Source organism: Amphibalanus amphitrite, unplaced genomic scaffold (assembly GCF_019059575.1).
Source record: "Amphibalanus amphitrite isolate SeventyFive unplaced genomic scaffold, NRLGWU_Aamphi_draft 001490F_arrow, whole genome shotgun sequence".
Lineage (NCBI taxonomy): Eukaryota > Metazoa > Arthropoda > Thecostraca > Balanomorpha > Balanidae > Amphibalanus > Amphibalanus amphitrite.
The window spans coordinates 96,513-120,560 of NW_024882983.1; the positions used below are offsets into that span (position 1 = coordinate 96,513).

General features: G+C 54.6%; 1 protein-coding gene across 2 annotated transcripts in view; it reads right to left on the reverse strand.

Moving 5' to 3' along the window:
- Positions 1-4,172: 4,172 nt before the first annotated feature.
- Positions 4,173-24,048, reverse strand: part of LOC122373410 (FERM, ARHGEF and pleckstrin domain-containing protein 1-like) — a 50,351-nt gene continuing 30,475 nt past the window's right edge. For both annotated transcript variants that reach the window (XM_043351430.1, XM_043351429.1), the window contains exons 6-19: positions 23,814-23,969; positions 22,243-22,403; positions 21,744-21,818; positions 21,313-21,437; positions 20,644-20,829; positions 17,525-17,823; positions 17,025-17,158; positions 16,227-16,389; positions 15,705-15,807; positions 15,017-15,279; positions 14,143-14,294; positions 13,198-13,331; positions 11,608-11,879; positions 4,173-5,252 (exon numbers count right to left, since the gene is read on the reverse strand). In XM_043351430.1, coding sequence (XP_043207365.1) covers positions 5,058-5,252; positions 11,608-11,879; positions 13,198-13,331; positions 14,143-14,294; positions 15,017-15,279; positions 15,705-15,807; positions 16,227-16,389; positions 17,025-17,158; positions 17,525-17,823; positions 20,644-20,829; positions 21,313-21,437; positions 21,744-21,818; positions 22,243-22,403; positions 23,814-23,969 — 2,418 coding nt within the window. In that variant the 3' untranslated portion in view covers positions 4,173-5,057. The remainder of the gene's footprint in view (positions 5,253-11,607; positions 11,880-13,197; positions 13,332-14,142; positions 14,295-15,016; positions 15,280-15,704; positions 15,808-16,226; positions 16,390-17,024; positions 17,159-17,524; positions 17,824-20,643; positions 20,830-21,312; positions 21,438-21,743; positions 21,819-22,242; positions 22,404-23,813; positions 23,970-24,048) is intronic.

Sequence of the window (24,048 nt, forward strand, 5' to 3'; positions counted from 1 at the left end):
AATTGCCCATTTTGTGAATTTCAAACCATCGTTGTAATCATTTGGCATGTTTTAGCAGCAAGTAAGTGGTCATTTCAAGTCAAAATGCCTTGATTTTATACGTTAGATTTGAGGGCATGAAGTGCTCTTCGTTTAGAAAGGAATTACAGAAGAATCGCGTCCCGGCTTGTTTTCCCGTCGGGGCGTTGTCGGTCCATGACTGTGTGTGGGGTAACACCGCCATGCTCGGCGGTGCTACCCCAAGGGATGGCAAAATGGATAAAGCCGCAATGATGAATCACTCAGCTCGGAGAAGAGCTTTAGTTAGGCCGCAAACGTCGTATGTTTTTTAACCTCACGTTTGACTTCACTGGATGTTTCGAAATAAACGTGAATTTGTCATGCTTTGTATGCATATTGTCCGCAACAAACAGTCTTGATCTGTGACAAACTAACAACCAACTCTTGTGTGTCTTATATGAGTTTGAGTTACTATTTCAGACAGCAGTAACGCTTCTAAAGGTGGCTGTCACCGTAAGGCCGATCTGTGGATAACATCGCCATCAGTGGCGGTGCTACCCGCACATTTTTTGGAGGACGGAAAATGCAGGACTTGTTTTCAATGTCTGTAAAGTAGCGAAATTTTATAATGGAGCGCTGGAAACTATACCAACATGTAGGAAAACATTTCTACTTTCACATGAATGCAAAAGAGCTTCGTTTTTACTACGCATATCAGCTCGGTGAGCAGAAATGCTTAAGGTGGCGGTGCTCCCCCCGCTTCCCCTACTTGCAGCTGAGGATGAGGTACCCAAGTCTACATATATTGATTTTTCGCATGCTGCAGTGAATACCTATCCTAAACGGCAAATTGCAGTGGTGATGGCACTTGAGTCCGAGCGTTGGGGTGGAAAGTGGAAGGGTTTAGCACAAGGTATCGAAAAAGATCAAAACTCGATCTTCATATGCCCGGCTCCCCTGGCCCTGTCCGTTTATTTGGTCCGCTTTATGGTTACAATATCAGATTGCGTAAGTGCTCGAAAATTCAGCACACTCTCAATCATTACTACATGCTCGCTCCTGTATTGTTCGTCCACTTCCCTATGTATTGAGCGGCCCGGACTTCGTGTGTCGCCGGTCGACCCCAATAGCACGTTGTCGGCTGCACGACGCACGTGACCGGCGCCACCCGGCCCTGCCTGACGGGGCCGCGTCTGTCAGTCGCTGTGGGCACCGATCTGACCGATGACAGCCTGGTTACGCGGTGTACGGGCCGGAGTCACTCGCATACTGATCCGCCCGCTCCCGGATCTGCGGGCTCCGTCTGGCCGCGGCCGGCCGTCGGGCCGTCGCAGCTCATATAGCTATCACTGTCACCGGCGCGTCGACCAAGGCTATCCGCGGTCGACGGGCGGACAGGGACCGCCGTAAGAGCTCACTCCAGCCTGGTGACAGACGGACGGACGGACGGCCGTTCGATACGTTCTCAGGATCCTCTCTCCGTCTGTCACCAGGACGGCCGTTCTGGTGACAGACGGACGGCCGTTCGATGCCTCTCGGCCGAGATTGACCGTCGGCTCACCGCCCCTCCCGCGCGTTTTCATATCTGGGGGAGGGGGGTCGTCACTCTGACCGGTCCGCCTCCAAATGACGTCAGGTGACGGGCTGCAGATGACAGATGACAGGTGACGGTAGATGACAGGTGACGGCGAGCCGCGACTGTCATAGCTCCACTCAGCGGTGGTCGCAGGCAGCCGTGTATGTAGTTTGTGTCTGGAGCTGAGGCCAGTGACAGAGTGATGAACGTGGCCCGGCCTGCCATTCATTGTATCGAGTCGTCGCCTCCTGACTGTGGGGTCGGTAGTAAGACAATAAATACACCACCAAACGGACGGTGTACGACGCAGTCGGCAGTCATCGGCGCACCGGCGTTTGTTTGCTGACTGGCGCGGCGTAGCCACCCGGCGCCAGCTCCCACCTTCCGTGACGGGAGGTCCCTCAGCATCAACAGCAATAATATTGCTACGTCATGCATACCTATCATGTATGACGTATATGTCGTAGGCATCGGGTGAAATCCGGCATTTCATGAAATGTCTAGGCATTACATGGAATGCCGGCAAAAACTGAAATCTTCGTAGAAATACGGGCGTTACAGCGAATGCCTGAAAATTTTAGGCTTTTCATGAAGTGCCAGGCGGAGGCCAGGCACTCCCTGAAATATGGTCAAAACCAATTGAGTACACTCGTCGCCTAGGCATTACATGAAATGCCCGACTGACGGCCGGCACTTTCTGAAATGATTACCGCAGCTATGTGGTTTCCCACGCTTGGCCTGAGAGAGGCGTTCCGAGAGCAGTCACTTTTTGGAGGGCAAGGGATGAAGCAGTGTGCATGCCGGGCCAGCGCCAAACAGTGCAACACCAAGAGGTGCAAGTGCCGTAAGGCTGGAATGATGTGTACGAGTCGGTGCCACGCGGAGCTCCCATGTGTCAACAAATAATAAAACAGTTCTGGAACCTTTGGTTTGAAAATGCGGTCTCTGTAGGAGAGTTTCCAGACGATATTTTCTATTTTACTGCCTATGGACCAACACAGCAGACCCCACACTTCAGAGAAACCCGATAACTGCACAGTGTAATATTTGTGTACTAGCTAACAATAAAGTAGGTACGCTGCAGACGAGACGATCCGTGAAATATATCGTAGTGCTAGCCCATTTTACACCAATACGATAACGTCCCTCCCCCTCCCGCCCGCCGGCGTGTATATGCACACAACCGTCCGCGTACGAAAAGTTTTGTTACAGAGAGTGCCGGTCGTCTTTTGGACAATCCATGTAATGCCTAGGCAACGAGTGTACTCAGTTAATTTTGACCATATTTCAGGGAGTGCCTGGCCTCCGCCTGGCATTTCATGAAATGCCTAAACTTTTCAGGCATTCGCTGTAACGCGCCTATTTCTACGAAGATTTCAGTTTTTGCCGGCATTCCATGTAATGCCTAGGCATTTCATGAAATGCCGGATTTCACCCGATGCCTACGACATATATATGTCGCAGGCATCAGGTGAAATCCGGCATTTCTTGAAATGTCCAGGCTTTACGTGGAAAGCCTAGGCTTTTCATGAAATGCCGGATTTCATCCCATGTTTGGGTTGCATTATTTGGCGCTGGCTCAGCACCAAACCTAAACAACAACACCTAACCCGACCTTACCTAATGTAACCTAATCTTATCTAACCAATTTACCTACCTTTCACATAACACGTAAGGCTAGGTCTAATGGCCTGATATGCTATGTAGGTGCAAGCAGGTTCAAGGTTAGGCATTTCATGAAATGCCGGATTTCAGCCGATGCCTACGACATATACATATACAGTGCGCATGTGCAGCTTAGAACTACGTGTAAGCAGCTACGTATTCATATGGGTGGGCACAGTTTTATGTAAGCAGTTCTTATGCCTTGTTTATAGGTCACCTTCTAAGAAAGGTTACCTAGAAATGCACAAGCGAATTCAGAAATATATGACCACAATGAATTTGAGGCCATGCATGGTCATCAAATTTCATGACCATATTTCTGAAAGGTATGCTACAGACGCCAAAGCATGCCGACTATAACCGTTGAAGTGGAATGTATTTAACCCACCAACATTACCTTACGTTTTGTCGTTACTTTAACTTGAGGTCGAACCCAACCATCTGACCTTACACACAGGAACGCCTGACATTTCGTCCGTTTAATTGCACTCAGTTGCAGGGAAACATTCCGGAGTCCATCTTGTCCAGAGAGCAGCTGCAGATAACTGATGAGGTCGATTGCAGGCTTTTACGGACACATTTTGGAGGTTTTCTCACGAGTCATGGACATCGATCGATCGACAGCCTTGCGAACGGTATTCGTGTGTGTGCAGATACGAACAGGATGTGAACGCCTGGAAATGCCACCAAAACGTCCTCCAAATCACGTGGGAGAGCAGCGTCACTGGATCCGACTTTTCTTTTCGGTAGCCTGACATCAGCCCTGGCGATGTACGCAACGTGACTGCCGACTGGAGATAACAGAAGCATGATACTTTATATGGGAGGCCCAAGTATTCGTTCCCATGTGCAGAACTCTGAACAGTTCAATGCCACCACTCCGACCCGTTCGGCTCGACAAAATCTGCGCCAAACCACACCAAACGCCCGCTAAACGTACAAAATATGTATTGCTGTTTGCGTTCGCTCGCCCCCAGCCTTCTCAGTGACTCGTGTTATTTCTCGGCGCAGCCGGCACTTCACTCTCCATTATGCCTCACATTAGCTGCTCGGGCTACCAAATACCAAATAAGCGTGTCGCCAGACAGTAGGAGTAAGCACCGATCTCGTTTACCTTACGCCGGTCGGTAGTAAACTCGCATATCTCCGAGACAGAGGTGGAGCAGGGACTGAGGTGCCTCCGGCGGCGGCTCGACCGACCGCTGACCGCTCTCCCTTCGACACGTAACTGCCATGAGGGGGACGCGACACCGTAAAGACACGCCGTGACACGTTGTAGCGCTTGTGACAAGTCTGTGACACTTGTGACACAGAGAGAGGCGCGGGGAGTTTAGCGGCGCTGAACACTGAACAGTGAACACCTGCCCGTGACGGCCAGCTAGGGCCCGCTCGGGGATGGCACACCCCTCTCCCACACTGGGCCCACGCACGCCCAGTCCCCGACGAACACACTAATAATAATATTTAATGCACTTTGGCCGCAGCGACCTCGTCAATCTCATAAGCTAAGGCACGATAAAAGGCACACAGTTCGCGAGCGGTGTCCGGCGGTTCTGGCCTCGAACACGTAAAACGTATGTCATCACTCGCGGTCGTTACACACACGCATACACACGCTTACAAACACAAACACACATAAGGACCGACAGAACAGCGAGTCGCCGTCTGCGCTATCAAAACGGCTGAGTGTTCCGTCCGCCCACTGCGCGGTCCAGCCTGGCTGGGAACTGTCTGCCTGCCGCCGGGCCGGCGGGCGGTGTGCCACCTCTCATAGGTAGGTCCTCGTCTGGCGGGGGTTTTCTCCGAGCAGTGCGTGTCACTGGTAGGTGGACGCGGTGCGACCGATCACCTCTAGCCACCGCTCCAGCGTGTAGCGGCTCTCAGCGCGGAAGAAGTAGATGTGCTGCTTGAACTGCAGCTTGAACACGTGCTCCTTGTGGATGTTGTCGGTGGCCGCCGGCTCCGAGACGACGTAACCCAGCAGGGGGAGCGAGGTCAACGGGCACTCGTCCTGAGGGAGGGGGGGGGGTCGAGGCAGGTCAGCGGACACTCGTTCTGAGGAAGGGGGTAATAAGGCAGCGGGCACTCATCCTGGGGAAGGGGGTAATAAGTCAGCGGGCACTCGTCCTGAGGAGGAAGGAGAGAAGTCAGCGGGCACTCGACCTGGGGATCGTGGGAGGTCAGCGAGCACTCGTCCTTGGAGGAGGGAGGGAGAGGTCAGCGTACACCTGGGGGAGGGGTACAGAGGTCAGCGGCACTTGTCCCTGGGTGAAGTGATGTCAGCGGAGACCCGTCTTGGGGATGGAAGCAGTAAGGTAACGTCTGGTCAAGGCGAGTCGACCAGCTCGACTTGTGTTCAGTATGCGCATCTACAAGACTAGAAATGAAACGGTCGTTAACGACTAACGCCAAACAGGTTACACGAACAGACATATGAACAGGCTGGCAAACGGAAGCCAGCCATGTAATAGACTAGAAACAGTTCAAGCGAGTTCAGTTAGTCATTCAATACCGTCTCTCGAACTAAAAATGCAACATATGTTCTGGTCACTACTCTCTAGCAGCACTATCATCTGCGTGTTGCAAGTGGTCCCTCGCCTAAATTGTGCCAGTGACGTCAAAGACTGACGCAGCGGGATATGACGAACATGGAGATGAAAGATAGGATAATTGTGACGCACAACTCACAAATCTTTCTCCAGCAGAATACAAATCCGGGCTAGTACGCAATAACTAGCGACTTGTATGTTGGATCTTAAATTCCTTGTTTATCAGAGGACACTACGGATGACCGATATACTTCCCGGCCAATGTACGCCCGATGAAAAGCCCCAAAGTGGAGGGCCACGACTGTGGGGGTCACAGCTCGCCTCCCTCGGGCTCCCGCGGGGTTTTCCTCTCCTCTGTATTCCTTCTCCCGGCTCCTTCCCCGCTCAAACGGCGTCAGTGACGGTGGCCGACCGTGACACAAACGAAGCTGGGACAACAAACAGTCGGCCAGTGCCGCCACTGCGCTGGTCACCGCGTGTGATGGCCCGCTGCACTTGCTTCCCTCCTGAACCAACGTGACATCATGACGAAGTGCGACCAAGATATGACCTATCGATCGTGAATATTGCGACCGCAGACTGCACTGTGACCTTGAATATGACCTAAACTCACTCTGGAAACTGCGTACTGTGACACAGCTCTGAGGTAAATGTGAATAACACCACCCAGGATACGACTCATGCCACCTCAGCGACTATATGTACCTAACTAATCTTGTGACACTCAAGACGAACTACTCAGACTAAATAAAGTGTAGCCTGTGTGCAGTGTCTCAAAATATATTGCGTTGGGTGGGAAACAGCATCCAAATGCAAATCATGTTATACTCAATGCCCAATTTTTAAGAGGATTTTTTTCACTCCTAATTTTCCGAGAAAAGCGTTTGCGTTGAAGGTCGTTTCGCATCCTACATTTTCCACTTTTGTATATGCATAAATCAGTGCAATTAATTGATCTTTTTTCCCACTCTTTTTGGACCTTATCTGACCGTCGATTTTCCACTCTCATTCCCTTTTTTGGAGGCATTTTCCTCCAACACTGAGGCAAAAAAAGGACACTACCTGTGTGTGTCGATAAAGACACATCACCGCCACCCTCATCTGACACCCAACAGCATCGCCCCCATTCAACAGTGTTTCAACCACCACCCACCAACCGAGTCCCACGCGTCACAACACCGCGCAATGCAGCTCCCAGCTGCCCTAAGACGAGGCAGCGGCGTGCCGTACCAGCACCCTGTACCAGTAACCACCGCCGCCGCGCCCTGCCACCCTCTCCGCAGCGCGACAGCCCGGCGGCGGGCCGTCGGCCATCGGTCTGTGCCTCACTTCTCCCACCGTTCTCGTCACACTGAACTACGCAGCAAGGAGTGCCAGAAGAGCGACCGGGCGACGCAGTGGGGAGCGCCGGGACTTTCCACTGTCGGTCTGCGCTGTCAGTTGCGTTACGATCGCTTCACCTCGCTGGCTCTTCATAAACGTCGCAAAGACGGTGCATATCCATGGTAGTCATGGTTAGAATAGAGTAAGTCATGTGAGCACAAGGCAAGCACACAGCCACTAAACTCAATAGCCGGTATCGGAACAGAGAGAAGCTATGACGTCCCCCCGGAGCGAGGTTTAAAATCTCGGACCGGATATGTCGTCGGCCGGAGCCGCGCAGGCTGCCACCGTCCGTCCACTCGCCGGTGATAGCGTCACGGCCACACACACACACACACACACCGGAGCGTCCGGACGTCCGGTGGGACCGACAGGAAGGGTCGGGGAGGGGGCGGACTTCCTCCACAGTGCGGCGCACAATGTGTGGTCCAGAGAGGACCGGAGACTGTGCAGATGTCCGTAATACAGGGAGGTTATGGCGAATACGGGTCGGCGTCGGGCCGGCTGGAGACTCGTTTGAGTTCGGGGACGTTCTAGAACCCATAACATCTCCATATGGGGATGGTCGGAACTACACTAAGCTAATGAACCGCCTCCCTGTATTGAAAGTAGTACTGAATAAGGATAGACGTGTGATGACGCTCTCAGCTCAACATAGGTTACCAGTCCTGCTTTAGAGAGCATCATTCATAGACACCCACCCACGTCGCACGTCCCCACCACAGCTGTGACGCAGTGAGCCGTCTCCAGAGGTTCGGACAGACCTCGGGTTCACCTCGCCTGGCACGGACCGAGCGCACACCAGCGAGATGATCTCACCGACCCAAAGCCGCCGGAAGGATGACCAGTACCGATCAGCAGAACTGGACACACGGGTAGACCACTGGGCGGGTCTGGGTCATGGGTGGGTCTGCCCGTGAGTCTGTTAGGCCAGAGTTCGATAGGTGCAGTAGACAACCGCAACTTGGTCAGCCGAGCCCTGCCTTCACTCCTGCCCGAGGAGGTGCTAACGGTGCTAACCACCCAGCCCGGTACCGACACCACGTCACCGGAACTGAGGAGCGCCCCGCCACTGTGGGGAGTGTCTGTAGCCGGCGGCCCGGGGTCGGTCTGTGCCGTCACTGCAATGTGTGGGTGGAGTGGCCACAATGTGTGGGTGTGCCGGGGAGTGGATACGGCTGAGAGACACGCGCGGAGCTGTGGAGGGTGAGTAACCCCTCAGACCACGGCGAGGAGCGGTCCGGCGGCCGGGCGCCGCACCGCTCAGTTCATCCGCTGTGTGGGTGGGTATGCCCGCAGCGTGCGATACCACACGGCTAGCTGTCAGCATGTGTGGGCGGGTCGAGCCGCCCGAGACCAGTGTTTGTACTCATCTGTCCGGTACCGGTGATAAGACCCCCGGGACCTGTGGTGGTGTGGGGGACTCGTCACACACCGTGCCACCGCAGGCGCCAGGTCACTTCACAGCCGGTGACGGATGAGACGAGAGCGTCACGGGCAGCGTCACGGACGGCTATGTCACCTCCCCTGGGACCAATACTCAGCGCCACGTCACGCCTCCCCCGTCACGTCACCTATAACTGTAAACTCGCGTCCTGCCATGGACATTGGACACGACTGCCGCGTACCATTTTCCTTTCAGTAGTACGGTGTCGCAACCCGACATGGTTTGAAAAAAACGAAGTTCAAGCGCTTTAGCCAATAATAACCTTGATTCTTGATTCCAATCGGACAACTTTTCATAGTGGACCACCCAGCGGTGAACCCAAAAAGAACTTCCCTGGCGACGAACTGCACCACAAACTGCGCAACTCTACGTCACTCACAGCCCATTCATTCATTCAGTCCACCCTTCTGAGGCCTGAGCAGTGACTGATGGCCAGCGCAGCCCAGGTCGGTAATGTCTATGGCGCCGGTAGGGCACCATCAACACTGTGGAGTGACCGCTAACAACCTGGGCGACAGACTGGCCCTAATCACCGGCGTCAGCGCCATTGTGTCAATAAACTGGCCGACCCACCCGGTCGGTACCGGGTAGGAGGCGGTAGATCACGGGAGCGGGCGACGAGACGGTCCTGCAAGTCAGCGACATGTGCAGTTTACGAGTGGGGAGCAGTGGGGATGAAGGCGAGAAGAGTGGTCGCATCGGATATTATGATACATGATTGTTTGTGAGTGTGGGACAGGAAAGGAAGTAGAGGATATCTAAGGGAGACATCTGGAATGGGAGTTCGACGTTGGGCTGGTCACCGATCTAAGCGGTAAGGCAGGAGCGAGGGTCAATTGCAGTGTTTATAGATAAAGGGTGTGGCCGGGGGAGCGTTACACAATCGGCAGACACACATAAAGGAACTACTCAGTCATCGGATTGTTAGTCGCATACGGCCGGTCAGCTTACACAAACGATGACCACGCAGAAACCTCTTAGTTACAGACGAGTCAGGTACTCACAGCTACAAATGGCGAGTTCTTAGTTTCATAGAGACCTCATACGGAGTTACATCAGTGACATGGGGCGTATTATACGATCGGCAGTCACGCAAGGGGAACCTCTATTCATTAGAACCACCCCATACACCCACTTCAACCACCACGCAGTCACGCACCAAGTGTGAAGTGTACACTACTGGTGAGCTGCACCATACAGACGGCGGGGGCAGTGGCAGGGGACGTCCCGATCCGAACGGGGTGACGGTACCACAGCGGAATGCAAACACTGAATATGTACCGGTGGAGGATGAACAAAGGGTGGAGGACGGGTGGAAATCACCGGGCCACACCGCGGTGTGTATGGGCCGGGAAGAGTGGGGTCTGACATAGAGGTGGCAAAATGTGGACCCGAGGACCCGGTCCAAAGAACCAGTCTGGACCCATATGGGTCCAGACCGGTTCCTGGAAATTTTCTGACGGGTCCAACCGGGTCCTACCATAAACTATACATCTTGCACACTACACATTATTGCAAAATATGAAGTGAATGAAGTGAATGTTTCTTTGCACACAGTAGCTCATGAGTATTCCCAGTGGGAAATAGGCTGTTATACATGATGCAACTAATGATTACAAGAAGTTTGTATTAATTGACTTTTGGGGACCGGGTCCAACTGGTTCCGATTCCAACTAAGACCGGGTCCGACTGGTTCCAGAAATGTCCAGCCGGGTCTGGTTCGAGTCTGGTTCCCAAAATTTTCATCTCTTGCCACCTCTAGTCTGACACAGCAGGTCATAGTCGTGGTGGTCAGAGGGTTGAGGGGATTCACTGGTGAAAAACACAGAGACGGGGGTCAACTAGATAGGGGGCACTAATATGGGGAGGAGCTGGAAAAGACGTTTATCACCGTCTCAAACGCGATAGCTGCTACAGCGAGGGGCGGTAATGAGAGGCCAGCAAAGACGGGTGAGCATGTCAACCAAGGACAGATAATCTCAGTAAGTGGGACAGTGTCGGAAGGGTATACAGCTCCGATGAGACAGAACAAACATTTTGCGTTTCTCCTAAAAAAAAAATCTGGAGAGTAACCAAAGTCGAAGTAAAATATAACACGTTACGTCATCGACAGGGAGACAACAAATGTGAATTAATGCAACTGGACTTAAGTAAATCACAGCAAAGCTACCGGTCATGACCAATATACATATATATATATATGTATGTTAGAATAATTAGTCACCATCGACACCACAGAAGCCTGGGGAATTCCTAGCTCCAAAGCATCGTCGCTGACGGAGGAACAGCCCGTCACCAGCGGATAAGGCAGGAGTGAAGACAGAGGACGGAGGATAGCGTCAGGGGTGTTCGTTTTTCTCTGGGATACAGCTGGAGCGGGGCGATAGTAGGGAATACAAGACACAATAGGCGCCAGGGTTCACCATAGCAGAATATCAGAACAGTTGAACGGTGTACACTGCACAGGTGGCGCTACCATCTTCGCATTCGACGAAAAACTCTGGCACGACTGCACGGTGCACCCCAGTGTCCGGAGAAACCATACCATACCGACCTCTCTAGGAGGCCTACCCACTACCCAGCAAGCCCCCACACGACCTACACAGCATTATTTACCCAAGTGACTGACAGAAAAGAGGACACAACATGAGTTTCTATGACAATTCTTGTTTGTTTTTGGTTTGTATGTTTGTTTGTTTTTGTTTTTTGTTTTCGTAGGGAGGCATCTTGCCGAAAGATAACAACCAAGTACAGTAGGTCGCAAAGCAAAAACGTAAGTACGCAGTACGCACAGTTGAGAGCTGGTATGTGCTTTTGGACTTTGTGCATGTTCTTTTGCACGGGTAAGGTGAGTAAAAGAATGGGGATATGGCTCAGTGTGACCGTAAAAAAAATCCAATACTACCTCCACATCTTTTAGCTTGCTCTTAGACCTCCGGCACTATCCTCCCCACCTTTCCCGGCTCTCTCCAGCCGCACCGCCTCACCTGGAAGGTCTTGTAGAAGTAGAGGCAGAAGTTGGTGAGCACCACCCACAGTTTCTGCCAACCGTCCGAGTTTTTGAACTTCCTGAGCAGGTAGCCGCTGAGCTGGCCGTGCACGGCCGCCGCCGTGTGCGCCATGCTGACCGAGATACCGCGGTGCCAGCACACGTGCGGACTACGGTTACTGCGCCAGTTGGGCTGCCGCTCGGACGGCGCTCCCAGAGGCGTGCCGCCCTCCTCCGCAGAGAGACCGCACATGATCTCGTCAGAGGAGCCTGTGGGGGGGGGGGGGGGAGATCAGGTCAGGGGGACTGTCTCCTCCGCCGAGAGACCGCACATGATCTCGTCAGAGGAGCCTGGGGGTGAGGCAGGTCAGGTTAGAGGGACGCTCTCCAGCACAGCTAGACCGGACATCAGAGGAGCCTGTCGGGTCAGGTAGGTCAGATCAGATCGAACAACCATCCGCTGTTCAGCGACCCCAGTTCATGGCCAGCCCTCACCTCCAACACACGTCAGTTCTAACCTCTATCCAAGGTCGCCCGTGGCCTCTGTCCCAGCCAGCGGTCAGTCTGGACGTCACAAACGATCAGCTCTAGCCTCTACCCATCCCTTATGTCCAACCCTGACCGGGTACGCTCAGCACTATCGGCCAGCATATGCGGCCAGCACCACCGTCCCATACGTAGTGCCATTGAGAGCCGCAGTGCCGACGCCAACAAACAATCAGAGCCGACCAGTGGACGGACGCCGTCCCATCCGCCGGTGGTCGGTCAGGTCACACGCTCACTGCTGTCACCGTCCAGTGATGGCAGCGGCAGTGATAACCGGAGACGGGCGGTGACGAGACCAACGTCGAGCCACCGACGGCAGCCGTCAGTTAGAGATGCTGTGATAACATGCATACGCCACTGCGTAGTGACCTACTATGGGCAGCAGTGGCAGGAAAATATAATAGACAATGTGATAACATTACCGTGCTACGCAGCGACCTTCAATGGGAAGGAGCGGGAACACAGTGATGATGTCTCACTTCTGTCTACGGTGTCATAAGTTCATAACACTACCGCACTACGCAGCAGCAGTATAAGGGAGCGAAGGAAACATACTGACGGGTGTCTGTCTATGGCCTACGAAGTGATACGATGTAACATTACCCAACTGCGCAGGCACCGAAGGGATGCGTGCATACAAGCACTGGCATTGTGTAGAACATCGTAGTAAAAAAAACAAAAAACTCAACGTTGACTCATCTGTGACAAAAGACCCTCGAAAATAATGTCCCAATAGACATCAATGTAACCCAGTGCAGTTGAAAACGAACCAAGAATTTAGTTGGTGCAGGCAGACTGTGTCACTGTGAGCCTATTTTCCACACTAAGTCCGCAAGGTCGCTGGTCAGAACAGACGCTGTGATAAAAACGCTCTGATCGCGATGTATCGTATGCGTGCGGTACTTATACAGGCGGGCAGTAGGTTGGATCTGAAATAGGTGAATCACTCTACCGGTAAACGCCCTAATTAGTGGAAATTCCCAACCTATACCAGACTAATGCAATCGTTCCAGGCGCGCGTCTCTTCGCGAGCGGTACGTACTGCAGGCGGGCAGCAGGCTGGAGCTGAGCGGCGCTGTGGTGTCCGGCTGGGCCATCGCCGACTCTATGGACGTCCGCAGGTCACGCAGCCAGGCGTCCCGCTCCTCGGCACAGCTGGCGGCGATCACCAGCGCCCTGGGAACGAGGTACCATGGGGTCAGAGCCATAGCGGGCGGAACACGTCGCACAACAGCCAGCAATACATCATGCGCTTAACTTACAGACAAATTAACTTGTTATGCACTACAAACCTAGCAACCGACTCTACATTGATCCTTCCTAGCCAATCTGTCAAACAGAGTAGTAATTGTATGTGCATGACAACCACGAGAGACAGCAGTTTTACAAATAACAAAGTTCCGCCGGCCGGTGCAGTCCCTCTAAGTCAAGAGTTCTATCAGTAGTAATAAAGTTGCGATTCATTCACTAAGAAACGGTCTTACCATGAACACGCAGCACACCACACTACAGTCACTCTGTGACCAACCAGCACGGTGTTTCCATCCCACCCTTTCGGCTTTATAGGACCGGCCGACCTGAGACACCACGCCACCTGTCGGCTGTCCGTTCCAATCCCGACGGGCCACACCAATCCCAAACCTCTTCACTCCACACTCCAACCACGGCCACAACCATGCTCCAGCCTAACCATGCACATTCCTCCGTTCCGTCGTTTCCATCCTCAGTATAGTCAAATATTTCTCCTCCATGCCTCAACTCCTGCTCCGGGCTGGACGAACAACTTTATCCCATGCGGAAAGCTCTCCTAGGAGCAGGCCCGTAGCCGGGTGAGGTGAGTGCTCGGGGGCTGCCCGCCCAGATCAATGTCTCCCCCTAAATCCTATCATCCTCCCGGCTCTGAAATGGTCTCGTTAGACCAAAAGAGCCTAGCCCAACCAAACAAAAACAAAACTAGCCATGCATTCGACTGTCCAGCAGGACGAACCTGTTTCCGCCGAAGATGGTGAAGCAGTTGGCGATACCCAGCTGCGAGTCGGTCTGTTCAACAGACACGCCCCGCAGAGGCAGCTGGCCGTGCACCTTGAACTGCGGCACCGGACTGGTGGTGCGAGATGTGTACACCAGCACGTCTGAAAACTGAGGAGAGGGGAGACGGTTAGAAGGATATACAGCGGACAAAGTGAACTGCAGCACCGGATTGGTGGTGCGAGACGTGTAAACCAGCACGTCTGAAAACTGAGGAGGGGGGGGGGGGGGGGAGAGACGGTTAGAAGGATATACAGCGGACAAAGTGAACTGTGGCACCGGACTGGTGGTGCGAGGGGTGTACACCAGGACGTCTGAGAACTGGGGGAGACAGGGTGATTGTTAGAGAGACACAGAGGAAACAGGGAGTAGGGACGGAAAGAGGGATATGGAAAATACTGGGGACAAGGCGAGACAGTGGACAGAACAGAGATGTAGAACAGCGGCTTACAAAGCGTGTAAACCACACTGCCAGAAAATCATGACTGGCGATAGAAAAGTGTTGGAACACGGCTGGTCAAAGCTTTTACATTGATTCATAACAACCTCGAAATGATACCGAAGACGCAAAGGGCAGTTTTCACTCGAACTCATGCCCGATCATTGTCTGGTCCCAGTAGCGGCGGAACACCTTCAATTAAGGGGGGCGCTGCCGACTTTTGGTCCCATTCTTTCCATGCAACGCCCATAGGGCTGATGTTAAAATGCCAAAATCAAACTAGGGAGGCACGGTGCCCCGGTGCCCTCCCCGTTCCGCCGCCTATGTCTGGTTCGTTTCCTGAGCGAATACGACGGCGCCTCAAGCCCGACCTTCCCCTTGCCGGTCAGCTCACCAGGAAGAACATGCGGTGCTGGTATCCCTTTTTGCTGAGTTTCTGCAGACAGCCCTCGCGCACGAAGCGCCTGCCGACGGCCTCTGCGCCTGCCAGCAGCGCGTCGCAGCCGACCAGGTCGCGCTGCAGCTCCATCAGCTTGACGCGGTTGTCGGAGATCAGGAGGCGCGGCTGGAGCCGCTCGGTGAGCTGCGAGAGCTCCTGGAGCAGCGCCGCCGCCTCGCCGGCGTCCCGCTCGCCGGGCTTGTACTGAGGCGCCAGCTCTGACGGACGGGGGGGGGGTGTCAGGGAGGGCGGCGACCGTGATACAGAGAGGACAGCACACCAGACCGGCCCACAGACAACGGACCTGCAGCATGGACCGGTAGAACGAGCCAAACCGGAACAGCCAAGATCACGGAAAACAACAAAAGGCAGGTCACGGGCCACCGCAATACATAACTAGTAGACCAGAGCATGCTCAAAGCGACTCCACTTTATATGAAAGACCAGCAGTCACCGCAAGTCAAGTCAGTGATCAGAACAAACCACGTAAAATTTCCGAAACTAAATCTCCTGTGAGTGCGCAATACAAATAAGCAAAAATATATAATAAACAGGACGAGAAGCATCCCCAAATGAGACCTATAGTAGCTGGCGAATAGGCCTCAAGATCTGATATCGCCATCACCAATTCAGCACCACTGACTTGTGAGGAGGGTGTGTAGATGGAGGACCCGCTGCAGGGGCTTCAGCACCAGGGCCGCTACCGGCAGGTAGCACACCTTCTGCATCTCAAAGTCGCGGTACATCTGTCGACATAACGCAGACGAGCGGTTAGCAGAGGGACTCGGTCAGATCATGGGCACACACAGTCTACGTGGCAAGAAGCGAGGCGACAGGTCATGACAGGAGAGCAAAAGAATAGCACCAGGGTCACGATAGGGAAGGAAAAGGGAGCAGGCCAGTCAGGGCCAGATCAACAAGGGAAGGGACCATAGCTATGTCCCTTGTTTTAGCCAAATGTCAGCTGCAAATAGCAGACATTTCTAGGACCAATCAACCACCATCAGCTTGTCAACACCTGATTAACGGCAGGCATCGAAATTAAACCAACCGTTCTCTATACACCCTGGCACCAAAGACCACGGGAGCACGTCCGTCCTACTCGAACAACCCTGCTGGCGATACCTCCCTGATCCCTCAGTCTGCTCTGCTCGGTCGAACTAACCTGTTTGAACGTCTCGTTGGTGCGGTACTCGCGCTCTATGGTCTCCAGGGCCTGCAGGTAGCAGTCGATGTAGGGCAGGTACACGTCGCTCAGGTTAGCCTGCAGCAGGACGTCGCAGAGCCGCGGAGGCGGCGACAGGCCGTCCGCCGGGCTGCTCTGCTCCCTGGGAACGCAGAGACCGACATATAGTCACACACTACCATCATACCTTAACTATCACAGGCCGTCCGCCGGGCTGCTCTGCTCTCTGACAACAAAACGGAGACAAATGCTATGCGATGCAGGGAAGAGACAGAGAAATGGGAACAAACTATTTGCACCGAACGCGGAGATAAAAAGGATATTCTAATAATTATATGTTTACGCTTAAGTTTTATTCAAAGGATTAAAGCCAACATTAAGCACGGGTTCCAACTACGATGGGTAAAGACATGATAGAAGGGCGAGGCACAGTGCGGCCACTCGCCATGCTGTGAGGCCCTGTTCAAGGTCCCGCACCAGCTGGAAAGGGTATAGTTTAGGGTACAGACCGGGCACAGACCGAGGCGCTGTCCCGGGCACAGTGTTGTCACTCACCACGCGATGAGGCGCTGCTCGAGGTCCCTCAGCTGTGCAGCTGGACATGGGTACAGACCGGGATACAAGTTAGGGTACAGGCCTAAGTACATGACTGTAGTATCGCACGGCCACTCACCAGGCGATGAGGCGCTGCTCGAGGTCCCTCAGCAGCTGCACAAGGGTATAGGCTAGGTTACAGGCCGGGACCCATGACTGTAGTATCGCGAGGCGGCCACTCACCAGGCGATGAGGCGCTGCTCGAGGTCCCTCAGCAGCTGGCTGTGTACCGTGTAGATGGGCTCTAGACGGACAAACAGCTGCGACAGCAGACCGATGGGCACACCCGGCTGGGCCTCCACCGCCTCTCGGAACCACTGTAACGGGACGGATATACAGGTCAGTAACACTGTGTTAGGACACAGACCGAGAGCCCTCCCCCTCCCCCCGGCTGGGCCTCGACCGCCTCACGGAACCACTGTAACGGGACAGACACGCGTCAGCCAGCAACCAGCACACATACACGGGTCAGAACAAGTGCAGCAAGACGCGAACTGAGGGCCCTCCCACCCCTCCCCTGGCTGGGCCTCGAACGCCTCACCGACGCCACCAAAGTAACCACCCACCACGGGATTCATCAATCCAGCCACACACCCCTCTCCAACAGCCCAGCAAGGCCTCCCTCCATTCGCAGCCCACATCCCCGGCAGCCCAAACCCCGCCATCACCTCCCCACTCCTCACCACGTGCAGTATCCGCAGGTCGGTGCGGTACGTGCGCTCGGTGCTCAGCATCTCCTTGGCGATGAAGAAGGCCCGGTCGGCCGGGATGCGGCGAGGCTTCCGGCGGATTTCCGGCGGCGCCGGCTGGCCGTTCTCCACCGGAAGTGGTGCGGTTCCGGTGCCGTTCAGACGCGGCTCGGGGAGCGGCGGCGGCGGCGGGGAGACGGTCGCCGGCGGGGGCGGGGGCGGCGGCGGCGGCGGCGGCTCGTCGGGTTCCGAGCCGCCCTCGTTGACCGAGAGCACGGGCAGGGTGCCGTCGTCTGTAGGGGTAAACCGAGGTCAGAAGGCGCAGATACACCGGGAGAACAGGGCACGTTCTCTGTAGGCTATACAATGACAAAATATTACCTTTACTGTTGATAAGTAATCGGAGATGAATAAACCAAGTAATTAACTAGCATTATGGCAGTTGTGAACTGGAAAACATTATGTGACATGCAAATATGGATAAACACGGTAACATGAGCAATGAACATCAGACATGCTGCTGCAGAAGAAACAATAATGAAAACATACACGTGAAGATAAAAACGTTTGAATGAGACGTGCAATACAACAATCATCTTATAACGGCTGTACAACAAATAAAAACAAACAAAACAATGCACGTTTAAACGTGCGGGTCGAGTCTTGAAACATTCATCATGGTGATGTCATCTATGACAAAATTATCATCAACTCGCAAAAATAACGATATGGAGCAGTAAATAAAGATTAAAAACACTGAAAGTCATAAAGATACTGATAAAAAACAGCCACTTGCTGTGCTGCACAAAACCGGTGCACCCATATGTGCCAACCAAGTCTGCGGGGCCTTCGGTAGGCTGCATGGGCCGCAGCTTCACTACGTAACAAAACGTAACAGCTTTTGTCGTGAAAACTGAACTGAATGGAACGAAAGGGAGGCGCGAGCGGCGATATTCCCGAGACCGCCGTGAGATGAAGCCCGCCGGCTGGACGTAGCGTGGGCTGACCCCGCCACAGATAAGACAAGCAGGCAGGCGCGCCGACCGGCAGTCATGCCAAATCGATCACAAACGTGATCGAACAAAGTACATGGAGCGTGCGGCAGGCCACATACACCGATATGGATAGAGCGGAGCCTCACCTTCAGACAGTTCAAACTGTGCGTGTCCTCGCAGCTTTGGAAAGCTGATACACTCATACATACTCGCCCTCGCGGCCCACCCTTCACACAGCACACCATCACACCAGTCCAACTCACGTCCACTCAGAATCGGCACGTATGTATTGAAACTGGGGACGCCGCCGTGCCTTTGGAGCGGACGAGCCGTCTCCGACGGCGCAGCTATCACAGGGCGAGTATCATCCGCCGGGAGGGCGGCGGGACAGCTGGGGAGGCCGGGGGAGGCCAGGGGAGGCCGGGGAGCGGCCCGCACAACCAAAAAGGCACTGCGCGGCGCCAGTGAGCAGCTGCAGGGTGGGCGGGGTCAGGGGAGGGGCAGGGAGGGCATGATGTGACGAGCGGCTGTGAGGCGAGGACTGCGATGGACGAGTGGACACGTGGGGTGACGTTGGGTCATCAATATAAAACGGCCGTCTTTGTAACGGGTCAGCCGGTCGGCAACAGTAGACCTCCGGCGGCGGCAGGAAAACAGACGCCACGCCGCCCGTAACGACTCACTACTTCGCAATAAATAACGAGTGAAAGCTGCGCTGTGCGAGCGGCCAGCTCGGCCGGCGCCGGCCGGAACGTTTCCCGGGCCGCGTTATTGCAGTCGGCGGCCGGACGGGGCCCTCTCAGCCCCTGGAGCGGGCTGCCGGGGACCGTCATAGGGCGGCGGTGCGGGAGCCGGCCGGACACCGGCGGGTCGGCGCCGTCTCCAGCGGGCCGGCCAGGTCGGCGCCGGCGTCCGTGTCGGAGCCGCTGTTGGCGGCGCGCCGCGGCCGGCCGGCGCACCGGTCCGCCGCGCGGCGCGGCGCCGGCCAGCCGGCCTCCAGCAGCGAGCTGGGCGGCGACGGGAAGTCGGGCTCGGCCGAGCCGGACGGCGAGTCTCGGCCGCCGTCCTCCGTGGACGACTCGCTCGGCTCGCCGCCGGCGCCGAGACCAACCAGTGCGCAGCCGCCGCCCTGGCTCGGCAGTTCCTCACAGGGTGCGCTGAACGACGGCGTCGAGCGCCGCGAGTCCAACTCCGAGCTCAGCTCACTGATACGACTGAGCAGACCGCGCGCGGCCGGCAGGGTGCCAACTCGCCGGCCGACCAGCCGCTCGTCCTGACTGGGGTCGTCCGACTCGTCGGGAACTGTGTCGTACTGCAGCGTCGAGTCGTCTTCAACGGGCCTCGAGCTCGACGACAGCGTGCTGGGCTCATCGTCAGCACCGTCGCCGCCGCGCTGTTCAGCCAGATGCTGCAGAATCTCCCGCTCTAGGGCACCGGAGATGGATCGTACCTGCAGCCAGTCGTCAAGCGAGTCATCCTGAGAGCTATACGCGCGCTCCGACGGCAGCTGGTGAACCTCCACGTAGTCACGGCGCAGTGTGCGGGGAGAGTGCACTGTCAGCGCCGCTCGCGCAAACAGCACCGGACTCTGATCGGGTCGCCGCGGCCGCTCCACCTCTACCCGCACACGGTGCCGCCGCGGGGAGCCTCCACCCGCACCACTGCCGGCAGACTGCGGCGGAGGCGGCGGCGTGGCGAACGGCTCCGGCGGCAGCAGCAGCGGCTCTCGCTCGGCGCCGGGAAGTAGAACGGGCCGCGCCGGTGGCCAGCCGAGCTCTGGGGACCAGCAGCGCGGCGGGCTGTCCTCCAGCAGATCGTACGAGTCGTGAGACACGTTGTCGTCCTGTAGGATAGCCGGTTCGCCGCTCAGCCGTCGGTCGATCACCGTGTTGATCTCGTTGACGGAGCTCAGACTGGACGACTGGTGGCTGGCTGCTGAAAGCTGTCCACGGCGCCTACCGACGCTCACCCCCGCGACAAGCTCATCAGTCTCATCAGCTGTCTCGGAGACGGACAGACTGCGACTGCTGCGGACAGAGAAAGCGGTCGCCGACGGGCCGCGGCCGCACGAGTCACAGGACGAGCGCGGCTCGCTGTCGTCCGGCTCACTCTCCTGACCTGGCAGTGCCGGCGGCGGCGGCGGCGCGGCGTACTGCGGCGGAGACGAGGCCAGCGAGCCGGACGCCTCTCCGCGCGAGGTGTCCAGCTCGGCCGTATCTCGCTCGGTACCCGACTGGGGCGACTGGGGAGCTGTCGAGGACGGCAGCGTCACGGAGCCGTAGGACAGCGAGACAGGTGTGCCCACTGAAACAGACGGGGAGGTGAAAGAGAAGGGCGTAACCAATGCATTAAATGGAAGGTGCTGGCGAGACGGGCTGAGGCATGTCCACTGCAACAACTGAGGAAGGGGGGTGGGGGCATGATCCGGTGGCCATACAGCATCCAAAAATACATAAATTCTCCTGATAATCAACATCAAGTCAATGCAAGCATGATTCAGAGCCGCGGAAGCGGTAGGTATCAGGTTCTTCAAAGTCCAAATGCTTCTCAAACAGTCGCCACAAGGACACAGATTCAACATCTTGGTGAAACGCCACACAGGCGCTGCGGGTCCGTTACACACCGATACTCAAGCATCAGCTCCACTGCCCTTTGGTCCTCTATAAATGTTAGGTACTGCATCACCACCCCAACATTAAACACACCAATGACTGAACTACCCGATCAGACGAATGACTGTTCGCCTTCGTCTGTGAGAATACGACCCTCAGACTGCTCCTGACTGACCTGTGGACCTGTCTGTCGGCAGCTCGGCCGGGATGAGCGGGTGCGCCGACAGTGAAGGGCCGACCGTGGAGCCCGCCAGGCTGGTGGTGCCGCGTAGAGCGCTCGACGAACGGAACGACTGTGACCTGCGGCGGCGGGCGGCACCGTCACATATCAGTAACAATTCGAAAAGGCCGTTGGTTATGAACCGACGACAACGCTGTACTGAATGTCATAAAAGAGACATGGAGAATAAATCGGCAACGAGAATAGGCAAAGAAATTCATTAGCAACGCAGATGCCTTTCATAGATACCCAATGACCTGGTTACTACATTGTTGCAACGTCTATAACTATAACAGCATTGTTGGTCCGCTCGTTTAGCTGGGGTTACACCATGGGCCATGCCTCAACCGATCGAAGAAACTCGAGTCTGTAAGCCCCGCACGGACCTGTTGAAGCCCTGGTGTTTGGCGTAGTTTTCCCGAACGTACTCGATCATCTGCTTCTGAGTCCTGCCGCTGAACCTGCGAGCGGGGAGCACAACAAACATTTAGAGAGACGTCACATGAATCCAAGCGAGTCATGATCTTTGGCTATGTTCACTGCTCAGTAGTCATGCATGGCACTGTTTTTGCCTCCCAATACATCTTCAATATTCTGTCATTCTCAATATTATGTTAGCATTCTAGTGCACCGTGGTATGCTAAGAATTGTGACGACACGACGTATCCAACAATTTGAGATATATTTCGAGAAGGTACTTGTTTGCGCATCATCAAACCTCCCCATATTGCGCATATATGTCTCCATGGTAGCCTGTAGTACCGCAAATCTGCCAGAAGTAGCTAACGATTACATACTTTTTACTCGGCAGCTATTATACCCGTAGCTTCCCCCAGTAGTCAGTGCGCTCCACCCACGGTACAACATCCCCTCCCACTATCTCACCGGAACGAGCTGCCCCGCGGCAGGACGCGCGGCTTGGAGCGGCTCTTTTGCGCCACATCCAGACATCGGAAGAAGCCATGGTGTTCCACACACTTCTTCCAGAAGTTCTTGCAGTAGTTGCGAGTACCGAAGAAGAACTCCACCGTGTCCTTGTAGTAGCCCTGACGGGCGAGCCAAACTTGTTAGAGCAGGACAAAACAGATACGTCAGAGAGTATAAGTGCTTTTACAATGTCATCTCCCTCGCTCTCCACTCCACGTAGCCTGGGCGATGACCAAAGCGAGGAGAGTCATTCACAACTCTCTGTAGTTTGCGACACTTGAGGAATCGTCGTGGTGAATTGAAGTGCACAAAGTCCACTCAAAGGGCGAGTGGTGAGCTGTTTGTGCGGTGAATCACGATGATAATGTAAGTAAGGTCAAGAGCAGTCACTTCGCAGCGACAGGGCAAAGACCGTCAGGAGGGAAAGAAGGGATGTGGGGAGGAGGAAGGAAGAAAAGACGGATGAGATGGCGCAGCTGTGGTGCAATGAACTGAAGATGACGATAAGCGATTACGAGGGGCTATGTCATTCATATGAAGTCACTTCCATTGGAAGTTTGAAGACGAGCCAACATGAACCACAGCCAACCATACACAAAACAATAAAGGACGTGACCACATGATAAAACCGTTTTTAAAAGACACTACCATGATGTAGAAAGTGATCAGTAAAAGAGGAAGAATTTTCGGAGGAAGTTCTAGTTTTGCCAGAAGCCATTACCAATTAATCCCGGAATTGACAGGAAAGGCATGCAAAGTTCGGATCATACTACCGACTGTACCATGCATATTACATACCACCAGGAAAATCGCTTAAAATAGAGTCCGCGATATAACTATTTTATAAGAAACCAAGCAGCCCAGGACCAAGATGAAAGGTAGGCAATAGTGCCTGAATACGTCAAGATGTGACCAAAGGTCAAAGTCAAGCATTATGCTTTTTTCAGCAAATAACTCCTACCAGGAAACAAAGAAATGCCCAAATCTGAGTAGCTTCTATAGCAAAACACCATCAAAAAGTGACTGTTGTGGCAGCATCATGCGTAGCAGCTATCCTCGCACATCCACCAATTCATACTGAAGAGACACACGACCACTAAATATTTTAAAAGGCGAGGGTGTACATGACGCCGTACCTCGGGCTGGTGAGTGTAGCGACAGACAGCGGCAAGGCAGCGACATCAGTACGGAGCCGTCTGCACGCGCCCCTCCCCGCGACTACCTCTAACGTAGACAGTACTGCCGCACTAATACAGCCTTCTCAAACTCTCCGTTCGTCGGTACTCAGACCTATACGGATGCCAGGCAGCTGGCTTCTAGTAATATAAAACATCCGACGTCTCGAATACTAGCCTACGTTTGGTATTGTTTTGTCCTAATCAAAGCATAGTTACATCAAACTACACCTATTCTATTTACGAACTAACTCATGGACTCATGGCACCTAATTGCATCAAGCTCGGTGGAAACACGTAGGTGTAACCATGCTCCTCCTGACCACTTCCCCGCTCCTTCACCAAGTCACTCACATGTCCCTCAGGATGGAGTTTGATGAGGAACCGGCGCCGCTTGAAGGACAGCTTCCTGATCTTGGCCCAGGAGAAGGTGCTGATCTTGTAGTAGTTCTGGAACACAACGATGCCCATATGCGCCACGGCCAGGTTCAGGGGCACACCCTCGTGGTCCTGCAATGGAAAAAGGCGGTTGTCGATATAGAATGGCGGCGGTAAAATAAAATACGTATGATGACACGGGAATGAACGT